We start from the raw sequence: 25,415 nt of genomic DNA, 5'->3' as shown, positions 1-25,415 counted from the left end.
GTTTTACACAGAGGATGCCCTTCCAGCTGCAACCCAGTACTGGGAAACACCCATACACTTTCACATTCACACACATACACTACGGCCAATTTAGTTCATTCAATTCACCTATACCACATGTCTTTGGACTTGTAGGGCAAACCGGAGCACCCGGAGGAAACCCACGCGAACACGGGGAGAACATGCTCCACACAGAAATACCAACTGACCCAGCCAGGAGTCGTAACAGCGACCTTCTTGCTGTGAGGTGACAATGCCAACCACCGTGTCGCCTGCACAAACTTTGTTTAATTAAAAAATATCTCAATTTCTTCCCTTCAACTTTTTTTGTAAATAAAACAAATGTTGGCTCTTTTTGAGCCTATTCTTCTTTGCCTGATCAGTGGTGTTTTGTGACAAGTGTCACACAAAGTCCCGTCATTATTAACTGGAGTAAAATAACTGCTTTTTTTATTCAGTCATGATGACTGCAGCCCCGCGCTCGAGGTTTAAAACCTGCACTATGGGTGTGTGCGCTGTGTACTGTGCCTGAACACAGACTCATTATCAGAGATACAGCGGAAAAATATTATAGTACCCATTCCTGTTCCTATTTAAGTAAATATGTATACACTCTGGCTATGTGGCCTAGGGTTACTATGTGCCGACATTAAGGGTGCAACGGTTCAATCTATTTACGGTTCGGTATGCATCACGGTTTTAGGGTCACGGTTTCGGTATGGTACGGTTTGTGCTATGCTTAGAAAAAATGCCTACAGAACAATTCAAAGAGCAATAAACATATTTTTTGGTTAACAAACACCTGACAGTGAATCAGCTTCACACATATGACTGTAGATTTGCATGTTCTCGCATTTATCAAATAAAAGTAGGGCACTTTGAATATTTTATGTTCAAATAAATTGCTAAAGAATATGCGCATGAAAATAGGTGGATGGAAACGTAGCTACTGACCTGCACTCTGTATGAGATGTCGTCCCTCCTCAGGCAGGACAGCGAGGGGTTGTGATGGTGATGGTGGATGTAGTGCAGATGGTGATGGGGGTGAGGATGGATGTCCGTCCCCAGCACTAAGGCCTCGTTTCCCAGCAGGCCTGCGAGCGTGTGCGCATGTCGTTTGCAGGGCGGGATGGAGTGAGCGGAGAGGGAGCTGGAGGGGCCTGGGGGCTCGGGGTTAGCGATGGAGGAGTTGGTGCCTAGCCGGAGCTGCAGGGAGGTGGGCAGCGTGCGGAGCGAGAGCTGGCTGCTGGAGGACCGTCTGCAGGGCTCCAGACCCGTCACAGACGTGCGCAGTGAAGACTGACGACTGCTGCTGTGGCGGTACGAGGACGACTGACTGACCACAGACGCGCGCGCAGGAGACTGACGAACCAAACCAGACTGAACAGACTGAGAACTCTGACTCGTACCTGAACACAAACAGAGAGAGAGACACTCTGTGTTACTTTCTGGATACATTTGGGACAGATGGAAAACTGTTGATTGATTGTCTGTCTGTCTGTCTGTCTGTCTGTCTGTCTGTCTGTCTGTCTGTCTATCTATCTATCTATCTATCTATCAATCTATCTATCTATCTATTCATTCAATCAATCAATTCATCCATCCATCTGTCCATTCATCATCTGTTTGTCTATCCATCCATCCATCTTTCTCTGCCTGTCTGTCTATCTATTTATCTGTCTATCCATCCTTCAATCTATCTATCTGTCTATCCATCCATCCATCCATCCGCCTATATATTTGTCTGTCTGTCATTCCATCCATGCCTGTCTGTCTATTTTCTGCCTAAATATTTGTCTGTCTGTCCATCTATCTATCTATCTATCTATCTATCTATCTATCTATCTATCTATCTATCTATCTATCTATCTATCTATCTATCTATCTATCTATCTATCTATCTATCTATCTATGCCTGTCTGTCTATCTTTCTGTCTATATATATTTGTCTGTCGGTCCATCCATCCATCTATGCATGTCTGTCTATCTTTGTCTACATATTTGTCTATTTGGTTGTCCGTCCGCCCATCCATCCATCCATCCATCCATCCATCCATCCATCCATCCATCCATCCATCCATCTATCAATCTATCTATCTATCTATTCATTCAATCAATCAATTCATCCATCCATCTGTCCATTCATCATCTGTTTGTCTATCCATCCATCCATCTTTCTCTGCCTGTCTGTCTATCTATTTATCTGTCTATCCATCCTTCAATCTATCTATCTGTCTATCCATCCATCCATCCATCCGCCTATATATTTGTCTGTCTGTCATTCCATCCATGCCTGTCTGTCTATTTTCTGCCTATATATTTGTCTGTCTGTCCATCTATCTATCTATCTATCTATCTATCTATCTATCTATCTATCTATCTATCTATCTATCTATCTATCTATCTATCTATCTATCTATGCCTGTCTGTCTATCTTTCTGTCTATATATATTTGTCTGTCGGTCCATCCATCCATCTATGCATGTCTGTCTATCTTTGTCTACATATTTGTCTATTTGGTTGTCCGTCCGCCCATCCATCCATCCATCCATCCATCCATCCATCCATCCATCCATCCATCCATCCATCCATCCATCCATCTATCTATCTATCTATCTATCTATCTATCTATCTATCTATCTATCTATCTATCTATCTATCTATCTATCTATCTATCTATCTATCTATCTATCTATCTATCTATCTATCTATCTATCTATCTGTTTGTCTGTCCATCCCTCTATCCATCTATCCATCCATCCATCCATCTATCTATCTGCCTATATATTTGTTTGTCTGTCTGTCTGTCTATCTATCCATCCATCCCTCCATCTATCCATCCATCCAACCATCCATCCAACCATCTTTCCATTTTTGTTTGTCTGTCTGTCTGTCTTTCCATCCATCCGTCCGTCTATCTATTTATACATTCATACTTACATTATTCTGGCTTTCCATTGATTTAAGTGTTAATGTTCCAAAGATGGATCCATATTCAATAAATCAATCAAAAGTTAATGTCTATCACTCCATCCATCCATCCAGCACATAAGACCTAAATTACCCCTATAACCTTCCAACTTTGAAAAAATGCAGTCACACCATCATGCTCAAGCATATTTTGATGAGCTCTGCTTTTCTGGTTTTGTTCTACTTTTAAACATACTTTGGCTATAAACATACACCAATAAAATGTCAGACAGAGCATGTTATACCTAAAAACACAGATAGAGGATTTGCAAAGATTAACTAGGTAAAGGCCTAAGTAGAACACACATTACATCATAATTCCATGCAAGTTACACAGTAAAAGCTCAACTAGTAAGTGATGTCTTAAGCATTGACTGTGTGTTTACCCAGAGAATGTGGGGTGTACGCATGCAGCACTGTGGGTCCTGAGCTATGCTGGGAATCACTTGCTCCTGTCCCAGAATTCCCAGAATTCCCACTGCCACACGACAAACCACCTGCATCACAATCTTCGACATTCCCGCCACTATTACAGCCAGCGCCACAACCCTTCCGCAGTCTGCAATAAGAGAAATAAGTGCTGTTAATATGACATCACACAAACATCTCCATTTTCTATAATTCACACATACACACCTGTGCCATGTATTGACAATAAAGTTTCGTATGTTGGCGATGCTGATTGGTCCTCCCAGTATGTGTCCCAGCTGGGGGTGTGTATTACAGTAAGAGGTTGTCAAGGGCGATACATATATTGGGTATCCGATTGGCTGGTCGCATGATGAGTTGATCATGTTGCGTAGCGCTTGCTTGGCATTTTGGATGCTTCCACGCTCTGGGTTTCGGTTTCGCAAAAACACTAATTCCTGCTGCTGTCCTGCCCACAGGCCACGAACACACTCCTTATTCACCTGAGAATGCACATGCACAAATTAAAAATGGCTTATCCATATTTTACACATGTGACTAACTAAGGCCTGCACTTTCAGTTTGGGGAACTTCCATTTGAAGAAACTGAAACAAATCATTTGAAATATTAAGGTTGCTCTAAAAATATAATCTAAATAAATAATAAAACTTCATTTTTGCATTATTTTTTATTTTGAAACTAATTTTACTCTAGGTATCTTAACATGACAATAATGTCACAAGCACATCTGTGGTAAAAACTCTTTCTATTTCACAGTTTTCCCCCTCCTGATTATTTTCTCATTGTATTCTTACAGCAGTGTTTCTCAACCACGTTCCTGGAGGACCACCAGCTCAGCACATTTTCTATGCTCCTTAAGCAAACAAACCTGATTGAGATCATCAGCTCATTAGCAGAGACTGAAAGACCTGTAATAGGTGTAACAGACAAAGGAAACATCCAAAACATGCAGTGTTGGAAACGTGGTTGAGAAGCACTGCCCTACAGTACAGTAATATTCAACGGTATTGGTAATATTGGTGAGAAAAGACTTGTTTTGAGTTTTCAGGATCATTCATGGTCTGCTGAAAGTAATTTGTTAGTTCAATTACACTTTATTTCAAGATAAAATAGTTACAGTGCAATTACTCATTTAAGTATTAGGTAATAATAATAAATCACATGTACCTACTATATGGTTAGGGTTAAAATGTAGTTAAGGGTTAGTATGCATAATTTATTGTAATTACTGTAGTAAGTGCATGGAGCATGTTTAAATATGTTAAATATTTAAATATTAAATATTAAAAGGGGACATATTATGCCTTTTTTTACAATGTATAAAATAAGTCTCTGATGTCCCTAGAGTGTGTAATAGAAGCTTCAGCTCAAAATAAAACACACATAATGTTTTATAACTCTTGGAAACTGCCACTTTTAGTCTTTGATTTACATAGATATATACACTAGATATGTGGACCCCAAGCATGCGTCAATAGCGCCGCCACATTTGTACAGTGCTTCCAGGACAAGTGTCATTCAACCGCACTAGTCAAGACAGTGTGACAATGTGAAGATACTGGACTTTAGCGCTGTGTATGGCTGTAGTAACGAGCAAACACAGCATTCCTTCTAATAGACAACAACAGGGTAGGCGACATCTAATGTAAAATCTATGTTTGATTTAAATTGTGCCATTTTGGAGACTGTCTCTTTAAATTCAAATAAGATTGTGCTCTTATCAAATGCTACGGAGCTACAAACGCCTGTGCGTCAGAATAGATACAGATTTAAAAACAGGACTATTTTTTTCTCTGTGAAAACATGAAAATATCAAAATAAGTGTCTCTGAAAAAGGAAGTCTATTAAGACTACAGAGTTCATACACAACTCTGTACAACATTTTCACCTCAGTGATAAATGTTTACATGTACAGTATATATACCTGCTCCATTTGCTCAACATCCATAGTGTACTGGTCGGCATTACTGTTTCCTGTCCTGTCCTGTCTTATTTGCACTAATTGTTGCACAAACTGCAATTGGCGCTCTTATTCATAGTCTTATTTTATTTTAGTTTATCTTATCTTATTTTATTTTATTTCATTCTCTAGATTTTTAAACTAGTGCACAGTCCTGTGTTATGTTGTCAATTTATGTTGTTTGATGTAGCACCTTGGTCCTGGAGGAACATTGTTTCGTTTTACTGTTTACTGCACTTTATACTGTTGAAATGACAATAAAAGCAAACTTGACTTGACTTCATTTATGCTCCACATTTATCATCATCATAATCACTGACATTATCTTTAGCGGGTGAAAACTCTAATGCTGCGTTCACACTAGACACTAATGAATCATCAAGCACAAGTGATTTACATGTTATTGCAAAGAAGCAAATAGAATGTGGTGTTATACACGCGAATGAGGCAGCACGAATGATGCAATTTGCACGAATGAAGCGGCACGAGTTGAGCATTTTGCACAAGTTGGAAAATCTGAACTTCAGCAGACATTCGCGCTGCATTAACCAATCAGGTGCTTTCCCTTGTAGGGGCATAATTATGACGTAGCGCCTGTTGTTGGCGTCCCGGGGGAAATCCTCATGCCAACAACAGCTCATCAAAATGGGCTCAGCTCAGCTGAAAGCTTCCATCATCCAGGTATAGTTTCTGGGGGAGTTTAGGAACTCACCGAGCTGGGTGCACCTCAGAATGTGGACTCAGACACGGCTACAAACAAATCGACACATAAACAGCTATTCTCTCAATTAAATTCATGTTAGCCATTTAGCAACAAAGCTAGAGTCACCAGGCAGCCTATGATGCGAATCTGCATCTATTGTGAAGTGAACTTTGATGCGTGAATGAAGTGAGTAAACTCAAAATGTTCACGCATCTATTTACCCGCGAATAATATGATTCATTTGTGCGTACCGCGTCTGATGTGAACACAGCATAATGGCAGATAGCTGCTTCTCACTCAGGGCTGTCTATGCTAATGAGGGAGAGATTGTCGCTAATGGGCGGGACTTTTCCCCTCTGATGATACGTACAAAGGGAGAATGTCAATCAAAGTGTTTCTGCAGACTGCTTTTATAAAGTATGATTATAAAAAAATTGAATTAATTAATTTTTACCATTAGAAGCTGGCGATATTCACACACTGTTCCAAAATATTTTTGTATTGCATTTTTGTATGATAGGTCCCCTTTAAAGAGCTATCGTTAATTTTAATTGCCTTTTAATACTCAATGGATGAACTGAGACAGATCTGAGAATGATGCCATCTCATTGTACACAGTTACTTCCATAAATTAATTCAAAGAATTATGTGACCATAGATTTTTTCTGAATTTTTCTTCATTTGCTGCTTTGTGTCCTCCCTCACCTTTATGACCCTAAAGCTGAGGTAGCGTCTGTTCAGCATGATGATCTTGTATTCATTGGTCCCTTCATCCAGCACGTGTCTGAGGGCGAGCAGAGAGGGAGAGTTGGACAGGACGGCATTGCGCCAGGCCGGATCGCCCTCATGAGCGATCACCAGTGTCTGCTCGTGCGAAGAAATAGCCTCAAACAACACCGATGACTCCTCATATTCATCAGGGGAAGTGAAGTGATCCTGTACAGAGAGATTAGATTCACTGTGGTTAAAATATACACACTAATCTATAAAAAGATAAGACGGAGAACAGATGAGTCTCACCTGGTGCAGTTTGAGTGACATGCGAATTCCCGGAACAACCACCTTCCTCAGCAGCTCCATGTCCGTAAAAATCCATTCATCTCTCACAGACGAGATCCGGAAATCACCTTTAAACAAGGCATGTAGCCCATACAGGAATGACTCCAGATTGCTGTAACAACACAAAAACACAACCACTGGTGTAAAGTAACAAATTACAAATACTCAAATGACTATGATCGAGTAGTTTTTTTCAGGAATTGTTCTTTACAGTGTAGTTACTTTTATTTCAGTATATTGGTATATTAGTACCATATACCGTATATTAGTTATTAGTATATTGCAAGTGCTGTATCAGGACTTTTACTTCAACATGAAGTATATTTGTTTAGTTTTTCTTGTATAGACCATTTCAATGTGGTCATGTTATTGACCCATTAACATTTCAAACTATTTCATAACTGTAACAGGAGGCAATTCAATTATAACAATGTTAAAACCGCTATCATAACATTATTTATCAATATGTGGCTCTTTTTGGATTCTTGGAAGCTATAGAAATTAAAAATGTAAAACAGGAAATACATTGGGACCATTGTTTTTGTTTACATCCCTTAAAACTGTCTATAAGATGATTGGCTAAGTCGAATAATCAGTCCTATGATTCCCATCCAATGAAATGGCGAATGGAAAAATTGCCTTAGACAGAACAACTTCAGCTACGGATGCTTTATAAAGCAAATAAAGCATTAAAGTGTCTAAGAAGATGCAAAATTATTTCATGTAATGACAGAGAGACTGTTTAAACGGAAATTCCCAAATGTCCTTAAACAATAACTAAATGCACTACAGAATGTTACGTTTTCAAACACATCAACAAATTGCATGTATTCAATCGGTGCTACATGAGCTTGTTTTACAGCACCAGGACACTCATAGCTTGTTGGTCAGAATTCAAAGTGCATAATAAGCATTAACATATCTTCGCAGCTAGTTTTTATTTTAAGGTTACACAATGCATAAACCTGCTTTCTGTGGGCTTATTATATGTGCGTGTTTAACTGTAATTTGTTTTCACATTAAAGTAATCTCACATTTATATTTATAATCCATGAACGGAAAATAATTTAATTTGCAGTTAGAAACATCCTTAAAATAAATGGCACTGATACAAGCAAAAATTTTGATTCAGCGGGTATAAGGTGGGACCATTTTCACAGTGTAATACTCGACTCACTACTCGAGTACTTTTAAAAGGGCTACTTTTTACTCATACTTTGAAGTAGTATTTAGAACAGATAGTTTCACTTTACTTGCACTACATTTTTGGCATTAAATGGTACTTTTACATGGGTATGGTTTTCCAGTACTCCTCCCAACAGTCTTACACACACAAAAAGCTTTTTGGAAAGCCTCCAGCTCAGTACAAGATTTTTGTGCCCCCACCTGGACATATGGTGAGATGCAGTTCCCAGAGCTCTCCTTCCCAAAACACACAGACCATAACACAATAACACCAGCAGAGAGTCTTTTTCACTGTCCAGTGGCTGAAAAAACAAGAGAGACAACAGGACAAATAGGAAGATGAACAGGAAACCAATAATTTTTTATTTATATTGAGTGCTAATTCTGCATATTAGAACAATTCTGAACAATCAAGAACAACCCCCAAAAGTTGGCACAGTATGAAAAATTCAAATAATAAAAAAACAAAGTAATGATTACTAAATTTACTTTGACTTGTATTTCATTGCAGACAATACAACAAACATTATTTAATGTGTTCCTCGTGTTTTTTTATAGTTTTTTTCAAAATAAACATGTCTTATAATTTTGGTGCTTGCGACACATTTCTTGCAACACAAAGTAGACTGAAGTAGTGGTGCTAAAAATTTAGTTTTGCCATTACAGGAATATATTTATATAATAATCTTATTTCTTCTGATTTTATGTATGTTTGAGCAAATAAATGCAGCTTTGGTGAGAATCAGCCATCCAATCATACAAATCAGTGACACTTGATAAAAATTGTTGTTATAAAATATATATATATGGTGCATCCCAAATCGCATACTTATGCACTATTCTTCATTTTGTAGCATAAATAGTGTAAGTAGTGCGTTCACACTGAATACTATTAATAAAATAAGTGTACTTTAATTACCCGGATGATGCACTTATTCAACCGGTAAAATGAAGTGTGGAATGTTGGACACTTCACGCACTCAACGGCCGCAGCTTTGCTCATGTAGTGGAAAGGGAGGAGTTATCGGGCGCAATATTTATTTTGTATTGTGAAAGCAAAATTATCCTACGAGAGTGATTATAAGGCAACATTTTGTGTGATCTGTTGGTGTGAAAATGCTTCTGAGGCCCAGAAGAGGTCACTGGGGAAGGTGGTAACAACAGCCAGTAAGTCGTTGGGAATAAAACTAAAGAGCAGTGATAGTATATGCAATATATATATATATATATATATATATATATATATATATATATATATATATATATATATATATATATATATATATATATGCCAAATGTGAAATGTCAGATGTCCCTGTGAGTGTATGCTGCAAATGAAATTTCCCTACGGGGACAAATTAAGTTAACAAACTAACTAATATAGCTATACATACAATACTGTATATAGTAAAATACCTGTATATAAACATGTCAATTTGTTTATATTTTATTGTCTATTTACTTCTTATTTTTATTTCTTTATTATCTGTGTTATGTATTGGATGTGATGGATGCACACAAAAACGAATTTCTCTCATGTGTAAACACACCTGACAATAAATCTCTTTCTGATTCTGAAAAACCCTGAATAAATCTGGCTGACACCAAACTTCTGAATGCTACTGTAAGATGTGTTTCACATATTGTGTGGTATATATTTGTGTTTACCTTCTCTCTCCGTGAGTTGCAGTACTGGATCCAGCTGAGGTAGACCGAGCAGAAGCTGTCTCTGGAGATCCCAGCCAGTCTGTGGTCATAATCTTCATCAATATTAGGGTTAAAAGTCGGATCCAGGTCAACGTAATTCCTCTCTCCACAGCTCTTTAAGCCCTCCAGTAGACCTTCATTCCCCAGCCACTCCTCAAGTTTAGGAGACGCAATGACATAGTAAACGATGCCCTACACACACACATACAAAGAAACGCACAAATGTAATAGCCAGCTTCAACAGATCAGGTCAGTACAGGACAGCAATGTTTGAGTGCTGACCTTTACGTAGTAGGTGGTGAGGATTCGCCGCAGATCAAACACCTGCAGCATAGAAGCGGCACTGTTATCGGTGATGCTGTAGCCCTCCAGGGCGTATTTAGTGACCAGAACCTCCCAGGCCAACCAGCGCTGGCCAAAGGCAGCGTTAAAGGACAGCAGATGGGGGAGATGACCGGGCTCGCAGCAGCAGCAGCTTTCATCCTCTTCCACTCCCTCTGTTATCGCCTCTACCTCCCTCTGCTGGCAATACGTCCCTGAGAGAGAGAGAGAGAGAGAGAGAGAGAGAAAGAGAAAGAGAAAGAGAGAGAGAGAGAGAGATGAAATAGTTTAATATCACAAGCAGTAAAGTACGTATCAGCCTGTCATAAACACAATAAGTCAGTCGGTGGACAAATCTATTCAGAAATATTACATATCATCTGAATGCATATACAGTCATGTGAAAAAGTTAGGACACCCTTACAATTTCAAGAACTGCCAAGGAACAAGTAGGCCTTTCATGATATCTATTTTTTGTTGTTCGATATATTGCGATAAACGATATTATTGTCATTTTAAGACCATTTGCATTTTCCCCCACATTTTGTATTTGATTAAGAAGTTTATTTTGCGCTGGATTAGCTTGTCTTCTGGAATCATGCGCATTTTATTGTTTGTGTATGTATTTATCGAAGATCTGGTGCATAGATCTGACAAGTTATGCAAATAAAGCTCATTTGAATTGAATTGAAATTAATTGAGAGAGAGACAGAAAAGAGAAAAAAACAATGAGACAATCCTTCAAAAATACATATGCCATTTAAAAAGACAGTTTACCCTAATTTCTCCTTTATACACCAAGACAAAAACAACATAAATATTTTTAACATTGGTCAAAAAGACACAAATATGTCAGCGCAATAGCCCAGTGGTTAGCACGCCGACATATGGTGCGGAAACGCTCCGGGCATCCCGAATTCGAATCTCGGCTCGTGGACCTTTCCTGATCCTACCCCCCTCTTTCTCCCACTTCACTTACTGTCAACATACTGTCCTGTCAAATAAAGGCAAAAATGCCAAAAATAAATCTCCGAATAGATCTCCAAAGATCCAAATATGTAAATGAATAAATAAAATAGAATTAAACTTGCTGTTTTAGCTACTCTGCTCTGAAGACTTTTACACACTGGCTAAAAACCTTTTAGAATATTTGTTCAAGGCATATAGGCAACAAGGTTTTGCAGACGATTCCTGGAGATTTTGCTCCATATTGCATTACACAGACTGCATCACAAGGTTCCAGATAGTTTTTTGGCTGCACATCCATGATATGAATCTCCAGTCCATACCAAAAGTGCTCTGCTAGACTGAGATCTGGTGACTGCACATTTGAGTATAGAGAATTCAAATGTCATTTTTAAGAAGCTAGTTTTATCCTACAATATGTAGACATTATAAGCAGGTATATTAAGGGACTGACAACAATGGCTGCAATCAGTCAGCAATGATACCCAGACAGGCTGTGGCTTTTAAATGATGCTCAATTGTCTAAACGTGCCAAGAAAATATCCTCCACATCTTTACACCACCATTGCGCTGATCCACTGAAACAAGGCAGGATGGACACAAGGTCACATTTTGTTTACAGCTAATTCTGACTATTTAAATTTCATCTGAAATTGATATGACTGATTAGCACCTCTTCATATACCAGTCCAAGCCATCATCGAGTTGCTGAATAATGAACAGGCATTGTAAACGTCGGCAGTTATGTTCATGCACTAATGGCAGCAACATTACCAATTTAATGATGTCTGAGTGACCTGTTTTTGAGGCTTAATTTTTACAAATCTCTGGGAAAGAGAGAGTACATGGAGCCATTTCATTTAGAAAGAACAAGCAAAGTCCTCTAACATTTTCAGGTATGTTCAACAGGCTTGGAGTTGGTAAGATTTTTTAAATGTTCCTCATGTTCACCAAGACTGCATTTATAGTAAAAACCTTTTTTAAAATAGATTTCAGTATGTCATTTATTGCTGTAATGGAAAAAGAATTTCAAGTATTATTAATCCAGTCTACAGTGTCAGAAATCAGTTTAATGTAGTGATTTGGTGTTTAAGAAACATTTCTTATACTTAATAATGTAAAGAACAAGCTGCTTAAATTTTTTATGGCAAACTGCAAGACATTTGTTTTCAGGATTATCTGGCAAATGGAAGATTCAAAATAAATATCTTCAATGTCCCACATAGAAATCTGATCTGATATATGGCAATATATGGAAATTACATAAATGACATACAAGTTCATATTTGAATTTCACACATAAAATATGCAACCTTCGAAATATTGCAAAAATATATTTGCAACAAAATATTGCATGGTCTTTAGCCTCCACATTAGAAAAACCGACTCGCATGCAAAAAAAAAAAAAATCACTGGTTTGATCCCAGCCCAGAGAGGGTTGGGTGCAGTAGATGGGGGCTCGTCCGGGATGGGAGTGAGGTTTAGGGGTGAGTGTAACAGAGGCCAGCTAGCGAGAAGCTATGCAGGTACCCCTCACTCCTCTGACCTCAAAAGGCCCCCTATTCGCTTGTTAAGTGTGACGTCATATGAAGCGTCTTCCGGGTCCAAGCACTATATCAAACTATATGGGGAGACTCATCAATTGGTAACAATAAACATTTACAAAGCGCTGTAATACTCTTGAAAATCATGATCGCAATATACATATCCTTGGCTAATATCAAATGGCCAGAAAGTGATTAATTTTTTATAAATTGTTAAAATTTGGGTATTTGTGATGCAGAAAGTCCAGAGAACAATGTGTACACTATGATTTTATATAAAATTTACTTTAATGTGTGATAGGACTAAAAAAGTAGCCATAAAATAAATATTTTCTCAATACAAATGAGTAGCGGCTAGGACCCAGAAACAGTATTCCATACGTCACCGATACGCCACGACTTAACAAGCGGATTGACAGACGCTAGAGGCCATGGTCTTTAGCCTATGCATATATGACATTTTATACATATAAAATCAAAAATTTACTTGTTGATCAATATTATTCAATTTGATTTGATGAATTTTAAAAGCATTGCTCAAACTAGTATAAATAAAGATATATTAAACAAAAACTATTTGTACTGTCAATATCAGGTTCATTGTCTGTTTTATCTTATGTATATTCATCTATCTCTTTCCATTTTCCCCTCTCACCTCTGAACTCCAGTCCTCTGAGCTGGAAAGTAATGAGGCCATTGCCAATCTCGACGAGGTGAACGAGAGCGTTGAGGTAATCAGACGCCAGGATGAAACAGTCTCCGGTGCTGTAGTTTCCCCAGCGGCCCAGCTGCAGGTCTCCACACAGAGAATGCTGGAGCGAACGCGTCAAATGCTCATAGAAGATGGAGTTTAAGTTATTATCATCTGAACCTGACAAGATGAGACGCCACAGATTAAGAAATGTCACGCAAATCAAAATCTCACTGGTCAAGAAACAACATTAAGGTGATTTTGGTCACATTATGTAGATGTACCTGGGTTTCTGTCAAGCTGTGAGGCAAGTCTGGTGTTGGAGTGATCAACTCGCTTAGTACTGAAACACAAATATTACATTAAGATAGGCAAAAAAATAGTAAGAATCTCAGAAAAATCTCAGGTATACACTTGTCTTACTTGTATTCTCTTTCCCAGAAGCGCACAGGACGTACGTAAGAGCTGATGAAAATGGCACTACCAAGAAATGGGTTTAATGGAGTGGAGAACACAGCAGACACAATGGCCTGCACAAACAACATGGCAGAGTCTGGAAGAGTGGAGTCAAAGAAGAATCACATAGACTGATCTTATAAAATGTGTTGAATATAGATGTGAAACACAATGTGTGTTAAGGATACGTGGCACTGCAAACGGCTGGGCGAAGGCATGGAAGGCAGAGCCCCAGGTAATCTGCCACGGTGCGATGTAGGTATAAACGAACTTCAACTTATAAAAGAGCTCCCATAACTGCAAAAAACAACAAATCACAATTATACAATACAGACTTAAGAGAGTATCTGAACAATTTATTTATTATGTGAGGAATACGCTCAAAATTATTTATTTGAATTACATTCACAGGAATTGTGAAAGAGTCAAAATTCTGCAATTTTAAAAATCTTGTTAGTTTGTAATAATTTGCATTTATTTAATCCTGTTTTTAATATTTAAAGAGCACAAACATTACTGCAATACAACGCAATTACTGGATGGGAGAACATGTGCTACAATGTCTATTGAAGTTTCACTTATGCATCCACTAAAACAGCAGACATAAAAGATTGATCTTTGGATTTTAGAATTGATATTGATTGTTTAAAATAAAGATTTATAAAACTATTCATTTCTATTTAAGTTCCACACGTACAGGCCTGTTTTGTTTGGTCACCAATACACATCAAACTGAAAGACATGTATGGAAAATTGTTGGGATAAAATTGTATATTGTTATGCTCCTAAATCCTCAATAATCAATCTACAAATTACAATTATACATTCTAAAACAAACACAATCTTACAAATATCTTTACATTTTGTTTGGAATGACATGGACATTGGACAAAATTATTACGATTTAAGCAAAATTGTTAAAAATCTTGATATTTAAGCAACTCTAAAGCACGATTGACTGGAACACAATGAGGTCAGTAGTGAGACCTTTCACCTCCAACTGTGTGGAAAGTAGCATAAATTAACAAAAAACAAACCACATCGGTTACATCCTCACCATGTTTCAAGTGCCACTTGATAACTCCAAAAAGTACACACATTTTTTGCATTAGAACGTCCTTTTAAAAATATAAATTCAACAAATGTTCAAGACTAGAATTTTTTTCATGACAGCCCTAATCACAATTCTGTACTTCAACCCTGGAGGATAAAATAATCTGAGTACTGACCTTGCTGAAAATAATGGACATAACAAAAAGGTCCAGCAGCATTGTCTCAGAGAACTGGCGGTAATCGAAGGTGAAGAACAGGACCGTGAAGAGGACAGTGACATATTGATATGTTGGACTACTGAAGGAAGAACGAAGCAGCTTAAGTCCAGCAATGGTAATCACCAGAGCCCCGATTCTGAGAAAAAGTGGCAGAGAATGAATTTATTGCTTGCAAATAATAGCACAAAAATGTCTAGCAAATACACAACGATCAGACGCAGTAACTCAATATCTTAGTCAAAAAGAAATAATAAAAAGGATATAATACTGACTCTGTGTTGAGTTTTTTGGGGCCGGCGAGCTCCTGTGCGCTGCCACTCAGCTCATTGAGCACAATGAGTGGATAGAGGATGTTTTTCTCCACAAACAGCAGCCACACGTGAGTGCGCTCAAACCACATGACATGGGCAGCACCTGAACGCACAACACACATGTTTATGTAATGTTTATGCTAGCTGAGAACAAGAGTTATGTCATTAAATAACCATAAACAAACATTTGTGTGATGGAGCGACTCACCTCGGATTTCGAACTGATAGTACTCTCTGGTTTTGAGCAGCGGGTGTGAGAAACAGTACCAGGGTAACTGCTTCCTCATCTGGGGCAGTAGGTAGTGAGTTAACAGCCCTACTGAGCCGACTAGACCATACAGAACATAGCTTAAAAATGGCTGGAAGAAAAGAAAGAGGACAAGATCTGTTTATTCTTTATTGGATATTAAAAATATGAGCAGCATGATAATTTGATTCTCTTTTTGGAGATTTTGGTATGTTATCCTGCAGCTGGACTATGAAGTGCGGTGTGATTAAAGTTAAAGACGCACAATATACTGTTGTTGTTGTCATGTTCTTTTATCCTCATTTGTAAGTCGCTGTTATGTATATTTTTTATTTATTAAAACAACAATAAAAAAAGTCATTTTATTTGAAGTAGTGAGTTTTTCTTTGTGATGTATATGTCTCTTTTTGTCTTTTTTTTTGGTTCTTTTCGTTCCGCCTCTATCTGCTGTCTCCAACAGGTTTCATTATCAGCACACAGGCGCGGTGAATCAGGTGTCGACATGTGGAAGCTTGCCGGCGTGTTTGTGAAGTCTATTTAAACCGGATTGGAAGTTCGTTCGGAAATTTATTTGTGAAAAAAAAAACTTGTGTTGTATTTGCTCTGCGATAATGTTGAAATTTTAATGCTGAGTGTTAACTTATTGAGATGTATTCGGTAGTGATGGTAAAATAAAGCTTTCTGAACCAGTGCATAAAAGACTAATAAAATCCAAGATATTCAAAGGTATTTACGTTAATTGCATTCCTTCACCCATCCACTAATTCCTATCCTTTAAAGATAGTTGTAAAAAATACACTAATACACTTTAGCATGGTTCAAAAGCTTTTTACTATAAATTACTATTGTATTTTAGTTTAATTACTGGTGCGTGGGACCGGTTTAGTGCTTTTAAACTGTAGAAATGTGTGTAATCGACGTCTAATCACTCGCTATACACTTTACTAACCCATGAGGGTGTTTAAACCTTTGATTCAAAATTTGAATCAGTCACGTGGGTATAGGTGAAAATGAAGCTTCGAACGTCACTGATCACGTGATAATGGCAAAAGGAATCAAGCCCCAGGAACACTGTTTCGCTGCGAGATGTATCATTTTTTTGATACATGCTTCGAAGCCTCGGCGCACACATCACTACTATACGGAGACACATGTGATGAGGAGGGTGCCTTTTTGTTTCATTAAGTTTTCTCGTGTTTTGTAGTTAGTAGGGAGATAAATGAATATTATTTAATTTGTTTTATTTCGTGTGCAGGTAAGAGGGTTTAAAACTTAGTTAGTTGTTGAGTTTTTTGTTTGTTATTTTGGCTTTACCTCCGCAAGATTTTTATGTCTCCTTTAAAGTTAAATGTCAAATAAATTTGACTTTACATTATTCCTTTGGTCAATCGTCTTTGTTATTGTTTTTCCTTTTGAACAAGAGCTGAAACTCCGGGGTCCTCATTAATTTAGAGGTGTCCTATTTATTTTAATTTAATTTAATTTACTGTTACGGGTCTGGCAGGCTTTGTGGAGCCGTGCAAAGTTAGATGACTCAACAGTCTCTTTGGATGGAAGCGTCTAATAAGTGAATAAATGTAATGTAAAATGTAATGCTACATATTGATTACTGGGTTATATTAGAAATTAATTAATAGATTTTGGACTGACTACTATGGTTTGTTATGGAAAAGTATTAAAATTTATTTAATTAAAATGTTTTCTATTTTAGTTTATCCATTTAAACGTTCAGAAACCATTCTGATATACTGTTTGATGCTCAAGAACATTTCTTATTATTAGCACTGCTGAAAACAGTTATGCTGCTTAATTCTTTTCTCTAACAATATATGTATTTACTGTCACTATATTGTCATATAAATAAAATTTAACTGTATTAAATTGTTTAACTGTATTTAGGCTAGTTTTGCATATTTATAGTGTATTTTCATTTCAATAACTTTACCTTGAATACAAGTTAGTATTTAAAATCAGTAATAATTTAATAACTGCTAAATTCCGCTTAGTACATCATAATAAAGAAACGTACACTCTATATTATATACCATTTGTAGTTTTTGTTTTTGGTGTATTTTCCACTTATTTATAAAATTTGTAGAAAACATTACACTATGTCCATGTTTCATCACTGGCCGTGTGCGAATTATACATTGAGGGTGAACTTGCTTCAGTGAATTTGCTTCAGTGAATCAAACATATGTTTTTATTTAAATTACATTTAATTTATCCATAAAACGTGTTTAAGTTGAGTTGCTTTTTGATTGTTACTTTCATGATCCAGTTTTACATATTATAACACATAATTCGATTAACGTCATTGCGCCAGCGAGCAATCCGAATTTCCTCTGGAGTTTCATGCAATTTCGGGTGTTTCATTTTTAATTTGTCAACTTAAACTGCAGTTTGGCACTTTCACTTTCATTCAGGAACATTTTATGCACGCCCTCCGTGACAAAGAGATATTGGATGCAACTATGAACTGCTGGAGGTGTTGTTTTAATGGAAGTTCATACCGCATGCTGAATGGAAGAAAAAAATCTCTGCACTTCACGATGCAGGTGTCTGTGGTCTGCACTGACTGGGTAGGTGCAAAGAGTGTCAAACAGCCGTGTGTGTGTGTGTGTGTGTGTGTGTGCGTGTGTGTGTGTGTGTGTGTGTGTGTATGGACTATCCTGTCGCAAAACGTGGCAAAAAGTCCTACATGACGGTAATAGTTTGATTAAGGTGTTTTTTTACATGCCTGTACTGCACTTCAATAATGCGACTAAAATCAGCATACTCCACACATCTTAATTCGATTTATCTTTAGTTCGATTATGACCTTAATCTGATCAAATTATTCAAAAATCACTGTTTAAATGGTTAACTCTTAATCAGAGTATTGTCTTAATTGCATTAAAATCGAATTATTGGTGTCCATGTAAACGTTGTCAGTGTTTTGTGGGATAGGTTATTAAGTGTATTCTGACCTGATTAGCTTAGACAATGCATCTAATTTGATGTTACTTTTAGGCAATATGTAGAAACAAACACCTATTTTATGAGAAAACATGGTTTTCTCCACATCTTGTAAACTCTTACGCTGTCTATGGATGCTCTAAATCAGACTGTTGAACGACTTTTTTCTCAGATGGACTGTTTGGCTTGATCATGTATTCACAATGGTATGAACCATTGTCTCCCCCCCCCCCCCCCCCCCCCCCCAACACACACATCTTATTTTGACGTTCTTCATGGAGATCAAGCCTTTATTAAGAGGGTCAATCCCTCCCCTTGTAATTCGTACCCTGATCATTGGTCATAACATCCAAAAAGTATCTCCATATCAACAGAAATTTAACATCCCTGACTGTTGTGGTTTACCTGTAAGGCGATGAAAACAGTGCTGACATGAATGGCAAAATACAGGACAGCAATGACGACACACACAATCACATCTGACTGTAGTCTCTCATTCTGAGAAAAAGACACAGATGCATCATATAAGACCTCTGTCTGTTAGTAACTGTTTGTAAGATGTCTCTGTATATTGCTCACCACAGAGCTGCGGAGTTTGTCCGGTAAAGGATCCTGCACTTCAGAAAGAGGATCCTCCGGGTTTTTGTCCTTTACATTGGGGAAGACCTTTGATTGCACTAATGAACTACAGTACACAAACACAGGAGAATAATATTACAATTAAGAAAATTCTAACTAAACACAGAGCAGTCAAACAGTAAAAAATCCTAACAAATCAAGTCTCTTTAGACAGTAAATACTTGTAGCACTTACGGCAGGAAAAATGCAAGAATCTTTTTATCAAAAAGACAAACCCACACACTGCCAGAAAGCCTTACATGAGAACAGAGGGGTCACTGCTTTGGCGGCTGAGGTGGTACGAAACGGCAACCAACAGCCCACAAAACACTGAGAAAAGCACAGGAATGTGCTGAGGATCCCATGAGTCCTGAAAGCAAACATAATCAGAGAAATATTCAGCGTGTTTAAGACAGAGTAATACAACATGTTCCAACTGCAACTGAAACGTGGAGCCATTTTTCACCTTTAGGGCGCCATAACAGAACCCATAGAGCATCGCGATGGTCACGATGCTGCGCAGAACACTGTAGAGAGCTGAGAGCAGACTGGTGCATGCTGGGATTAAAGACAGACACTACAATGAGTCTCTAAAAACCTCGAAACACAAGAGGGTTTAAAAATGTATGAACATTTTTTTATTTACTACATTCTCTGAAACATGCTGTGACTTAACCCTTAAGGGCTGTTAGGGATGCTTTCATCCACTCTGGTGTGAATTTGAGTCCTAATTTGGCCACAACTTTCTCTGTGTTTCAGCAAATGGAAGGATTGTTGGTGACAAACTTTATTTTGGCACATATTTTGGGAAAGTGTCTCAAATTCAACAATACACTCTGGGCAAATTTATTACACTTTCCTTATGTTTTTGGCTGTTTTTGCCCCATGACCTCCATTATAATGACAATTGTTAATTGCAAAGCCACGACACCATATAATCATGCATTCTTGATTGTTGCTAGTTTTTCCTGTTGAGAAGAGGTACAAGTTTTACCTTTTACTGTTGATCATCATTTGCAGTGCAAAAAAAGTTTAGTTTTTGGCTTAAAGTTATGTGGTTATACGGAATATAGTGTGTGTGCATGCACATGTGTGTGAGAGAGAACTTTGCTCACACCCTGATGTGTTTGGGAAAATAAAAAAATAAGCAGCTTAACTCAGAACATAGTAAATATGGTACGTGTATTTATGCACGCACACTATAATTAGTTGCTTTACTCCATAGAACTCCATATTAAAAGTCAGAAACCTAACTAAATGGTTATTGGTGGCAACTGATGATCAACAGTAAAATTCAACAGTAAAATTATTAAGTTTCGTCTCTTCTCAACAGGGAAAAACACCAACAATCGAAAATGCATGATTATATGGTGTCATGGCTTTGCAATCCAAAAATTTTGTTATAATAGAAGTCAATGGGGCAAAAACAGCCTCCAACACAATAATATTACTACTACTACTACTACTACTACTACTACTACTAATAATAATAATAATAATAATAATAATAATAATAATAATAATAATAATTCCATACATTTATATAGCGCTTTTCTAGACACTCAAAGCGCTTTTCACATTAGGGGAATCTCCTCATCCACCACCAATGTGCAGCATCCACCTGGATGACGTGACGGCAGCCATATTGCTCCAGAAAGCACACCACACACCAGCTGATTGGTGGAGAGGAGACAGAGTGATGAAGCCAGTTATGATATGGGGATGGTTAGGAGGCCATGATGGACAGAGGCCAGTGGGCAAATTTGGCCAGGATGCCGGGGTTAAACCTGGACTCTTTTTTTGAAGGACATCCTGGGATTTTTAACGACCACAGAGAGTCAGGACCTCAGTTTAACATCTCATCCAAAAGACAGCGCTTACTGAGCAGAATAGAGTCCCCTTCACTTTACTGGTGCGTTCTGACCCACACAGACCCTGCTGGCCTCACTAACACCACTTCCAGCAGCAACCTAGCTTTCCCATGTGGTCTCCCATCCAGGCACTGACCTGGCACAGCCTTGCTTAGCTTCAGTGGGCAACCATGGGAGAGTTGCAGAGAGCTAGCTGCCAGCTAACGAAAGTAGTCAGTTTGAACATTACACACTTTTTACTTTTGAAAAAATTTAACTACATGTTACGATGACATTGTGTGAAAGTGGTTGAGTGGGAATTTCAGCTGGGAAATGTCCCACTTCCGACCTCAATGCAGTAAAGTCAATCATGCGTTACAGTTGCTTATACTTACAACAACATATTTAAAAATTGCGCTACGTCCACTTGATTGCGGTTCACTTGTTTTGTATTTCACTTATTTTGTATTGTTTTGACTGCAGTTGTTGAATGATTGCTGGTTCAGGCCACTTTTTTTTCTGAATGAGAGTGAGGTTTTGAGGTACTTCCACACTAGCATCGCACACATGTTCAGTGTAAACTCAAAACACCAGCAAAAACTTAACATAGTGGAACATAGAGACCACACTACCTACTAGTGTTTCTGAAGTGTAATTGCAGAGCAGCACAGACAGAACACAAGTATCAATGCTCACAACAGAGTTGGCTATGTGCAAGGTTTGATTGTAATACGATGGGTTGGTAAGGTTTGGGGTGTGGAAGAGCTTCAGTGTTTGTAATTTTTTGTCATGTCTTTAGGGGAACCCATCGAAAAAGAGATGTTGCATCTCAAGAGGTTATCATCTAAATAAATTGAAATTTTATTTTTTACTTAAAGAAATTGTTGAGCAGTGAGGGGAATATTTTAGTTCAATATAAGACTCAATGAGGTCAACAAGATCAAATGTGACTTACACATATATTTTTTTTTCTCAACAACACAATTCTGCAATATTCAGACATGATATATTTTCCAGAAAATATGGCGAAAAAATTTATAAGAAATAATAAATCACAATGCATTTGCTGCTTTTCACAAGTCGTAATGTAAAAATTTGCACATCCTTTACCATTTCCTCCGAAGATGTGAATGTCAAGTTGCTCAAGCAGGTACATGACGAAAGTGTTAATCTGAGGGAGCAGCCCGATGAAGAAGATGACTGGAAAGCACAGGGTGAACACTAAAAAAAGAAAGAGAAACATAATATAATGCTGGAGTACTCTAGTCTTGTCACATCAGCAGGATTTTCTCTGTACTCAGCTCTGGAATGAACATCCAGCGCTGCAGAAAACCTTACGGCATGAAGATTTCAATAGAGGAGCAAAACAAAAACTGCAGTATTTTCATCTGCTGGGATTTTACGCGTGTATCAGTGCTCACCGATGAGGAGATCCCGAGCCTGGGACAGCAAGACGGAGCTGGTGAGAGCGACTCCATACAGAGACACAACACTGGTGCTGCAGTTTACACTACCATAATGCAACAGCCAGATCAGTCCACAGCACAGGCAGAAATACACAGGCCTGCTGTAGGCGATGATACGATTGTGACCCTAAATGAGAGATAAAAAAAAAAAAATCACAGCATCTTTCAAATTAGATGTTAACACCAGGGCTTGGCGTTAACTTTTTTGATCACCAGCCACTGTGGCTAGTAGATTTCCAACGTTACTAACCACTTAACATTTTCACTAGCCACAATTTTGTTGTTGGGAAAATATATTTTATATGCATACAACTGACTTTGACATGTTAAAATTTCTTGACTACTTAATTACTTGATTACTTACAAGACTTTGTGTTATGTCCACATGCCTCCTCATTCATTTAACTTTTTGTGTGTGTGTTGTGTATGAGCTTGCTCAATGTGCATGAGTAAATGGGTTATGTCGCATTGCAAGTTTTTATTTCACATGACTTTTTAGGACTCAAAATTAAGGATTTACCAAATACATCTCTGACCACACCAAAAATAAATCAATTATTATTTCTTAGCCACAAATTTTAAATAATGTGTCAAAACAAGCAAATATATAGCTGTAAAAATAAATTGACATTTAAAAAATAATTATTGTCATGTATCTAAAATATGCACAGTAATCTTTCCTGGCTAAAGGTCCCAGATCACCAATTAACTACTCAAATATGTGGAGTTAATCTCCTATTAAAGTAATGATATTGTCAAGGATGATAATTGAACCATATTAACAAAAATAACTGCACAGCAAAAGAAAGCAGGTAAAAACATACCGTGTGTGATAATAAAAGGATGATCGCGTGCACACGGTTAATGCTAGGCCTGTTAATAATCTGTTCAAAGAATGATTAAAGTGCTGCTAACAAAAGGATATACATTTTTAAAAATCTTGAGCTCTTGAAAGCAGCAGGACTGTGGGTGCATGATCATTGCTTTTTGTCCAGTCTATTTCAAAGAAAACTGATCGCAACAGTTGCGTTTCATCTAGACACGGTTGCTTCGCGTAAAGTAAACGGAAGTGTGTGCCCTTTTTAACAGTCGCACGAATCACATCACCTGTGCACGCGAGCATGCTTTTGAGAAAACTACAATTAAAAAATTATTTTCAACTAGTCAAAGTGGCTAGTGGGAGCGGCTTTCTAACCCGCCACAGTTGAAATCTACCCACATTTGGCAGGTATTAATGTCAAACCCTGTTTACAAATATTAAAGTATTAAATTAGACCGCTACGTTTTTAATACCATTTATTTTACAGAATCCTTTTAAACTTACACTTGACATACACAGATAATGCACTTTAATCACCTAAATTAATTCTCCATTTAATATTTATATTATTATATTAGATTATATGTGTGTTACTCACATGTCGAGGTGATGAAGAGTCAGGTTGGACGCTCTGATTGAGATACAGAAAGATGAGTTCATTAAAAATGATTTATTCCATCTGTGTGTGTTTGAAAAGTATAAGATTCTCACCTTCAGCAATGAGTACTGGCAACTGGCGATAACAAGGCAGAACTGAAAGACCCAAATGTCAGTAAAGAAGCCATGAACTAGCAGCACTGAACCCAGGAAGGCCACAAGAACCGCCAGAGCCACTGAAAGCAAGTTCTCCAGAACCTCCCGGTTCCTGATAAACACACAAACACACACAGAAACATCAGGATATGTGCTGAGAGCAATAATACACAATAATGCAACTCTCAAAAATATTAGTAAATCAGATTTACATGTATGTGTTGTATTACTGAGTAAATAAGATTAATAATATTATGCTGTATTATTCACGCATGTATGTCACGCATAGAGGGGTTTGGTGATATGGATTAGCTCCAGCTACATTTCACATCAGTTCACCTGCTTACGTAAGGGCACACAGGTGATGGGTGATCAGCTGCCAGGAGTAAGCAGGGAAACAGTTTTTGTTTTTTTAATAATTATTTTGAGGTTTTCACATTTTTAATGGACAGGATAGTAGAGAGTATTGACAGGAAAGTGTGGGGAGTAGAGAGAAGGAAAAGATCGGCACAGGACCTCGAGGTGGGAATTGAACCCGGGTCGCCGCAAGCAGGGAAACTGTTTTATGACCGTGTTTTCTTTGAGGCATTTATAAGACAAACAATTGAACGCGTCATAAAACATCACTGCTCCTGTCAAAACGGACTGTTATACTCTCATATGTGACCAAATTTTGCACTGGGTGTAAATAATGTCTACAAATTTTACTAGCCATGGATTGAGTTAAGAATACAACTGGTGCAGACTTGAGAGCTTCTCCCTCCATCTTGACAGAGCGGTATTCCTCTTCAAAGGGCCTATTAATGCATACACGTACCAGAGAGAATACTAGAGAGTGTTACATACACTAAACTGATATCTTACATGTAAACTAGGGCTGCATGATATTGGAAAAATCTGATATTGTGATGTTTTATTTTTCTGCGATAAATATTACGATATAAATACATTTTCACAAGAGAGTTTGAATAGCACTATTTGACGATTTTCTTGGGAGTCTAACAGCATTCAGGTACAGAAACTGAATAATCACAATGCCAAAAATGCTTTTCTTACTTGTCTCCTTTCTAGTCCAAATATCAAAAGAATCTTGGAGCAAGTAAAAAAATATTTTAAAAATTAGCAGTTT

The 25,415-nt window shown here is 37.7% G+C and overlaps 1 protein-coding gene across 3 annotated transcripts in view; it reads right to left on the bottom strand.

Moving 5' to 3' along the window:
- The window catches only part of pcnx1 (pecanex 1), a 67,756-nt gene that overhangs the window by 3,428 nt on the left and 38,913 nt on the right, over window positions 1-25,415 (bottom strand). For all 3 annotated transcript variants that reach the window (XM_056470329.1, XM_056470327.1, XM_056470328.1), the window contains 23 exons: window positions 24,245-24,398; window positions 24,132-24,164; window positions 22,669-22,840; window positions 22,358-22,468; window positions 19,864-19,955; window positions 19,658-19,767; window positions 19,359-19,464; window positions 19,185-19,277; window positions 15,783-15,933; window positions 15,536-15,677; window positions 15,222-15,399; window positions 14,181-14,289; window positions 13,960-14,089; window positions 13,821-13,879; window positions 13,501-13,716; window positions 10,297-10,550; window positions 9,976-10,206; window positions 8,509-8,609; window positions 7,084-7,234; window positions 6,769-6,999; window positions 3,607-3,881; window positions 3,357-3,529; window positions 955-1,409 (listed from right to left, as the gene is read on the bottom strand). In XM_056470329.1, the coding sequence (XP_056326304.1) occupies window positions 955-1,409; window positions 3,357-3,529; window positions 3,607-3,881; window positions 6,769-6,999; window positions 7,084-7,234; window positions 8,509-8,609; window positions 9,976-10,206; window positions 10,297-10,550; window positions 13,501-13,716; window positions 13,821-13,879; window positions 13,960-14,089; window positions 14,181-14,289; window positions 15,222-15,399; window positions 15,536-15,677; window positions 15,783-15,933; window positions 19,185-19,277; window positions 19,359-19,464; window positions 19,658-19,767; window positions 19,864-19,955; window positions 22,358-22,468; window positions 22,669-22,840; window positions 24,132-24,164; window positions 24,245-24,398 (3,727 nt within the window). The remainder of the gene's footprint in view (window positions 1-954; window positions 1,410-3,356; window positions 3,530-3,606; window positions 3,882-6,768; window positions 7,000-7,083; window positions 7,235-8,508; window positions 8,610-9,975; window positions 10,207-10,296; window positions 10,551-13,500; window positions 13,717-13,820; window positions 13,880-13,959; window positions 14,090-14,180; window positions 14,290-15,221; window positions 15,400-15,535; window positions 15,678-15,782; window positions 15,934-19,184; window positions 19,278-19,358; window positions 19,465-19,657; window positions 19,768-19,863; window positions 19,956-22,357; window positions 22,469-22,668; window positions 22,841-24,131; window positions 24,165-24,244; window positions 24,399-25,415) is intronic.

Source organism: Danio aesculapii, chromosome 13 (genome assembly GCF_903798145.1).
Source record: "Danio aesculapii chromosome 13, fDanAes4.1, whole genome shotgun sequence".
Lineage (NCBI taxonomy): Eukaryota > Metazoa > Chordata > Actinopteri > Cypriniformes > Danionidae > Danio > Danio aesculapii.
This window is presented reverse-complemented; position numbering and strand designations above follow the sequence as displayed.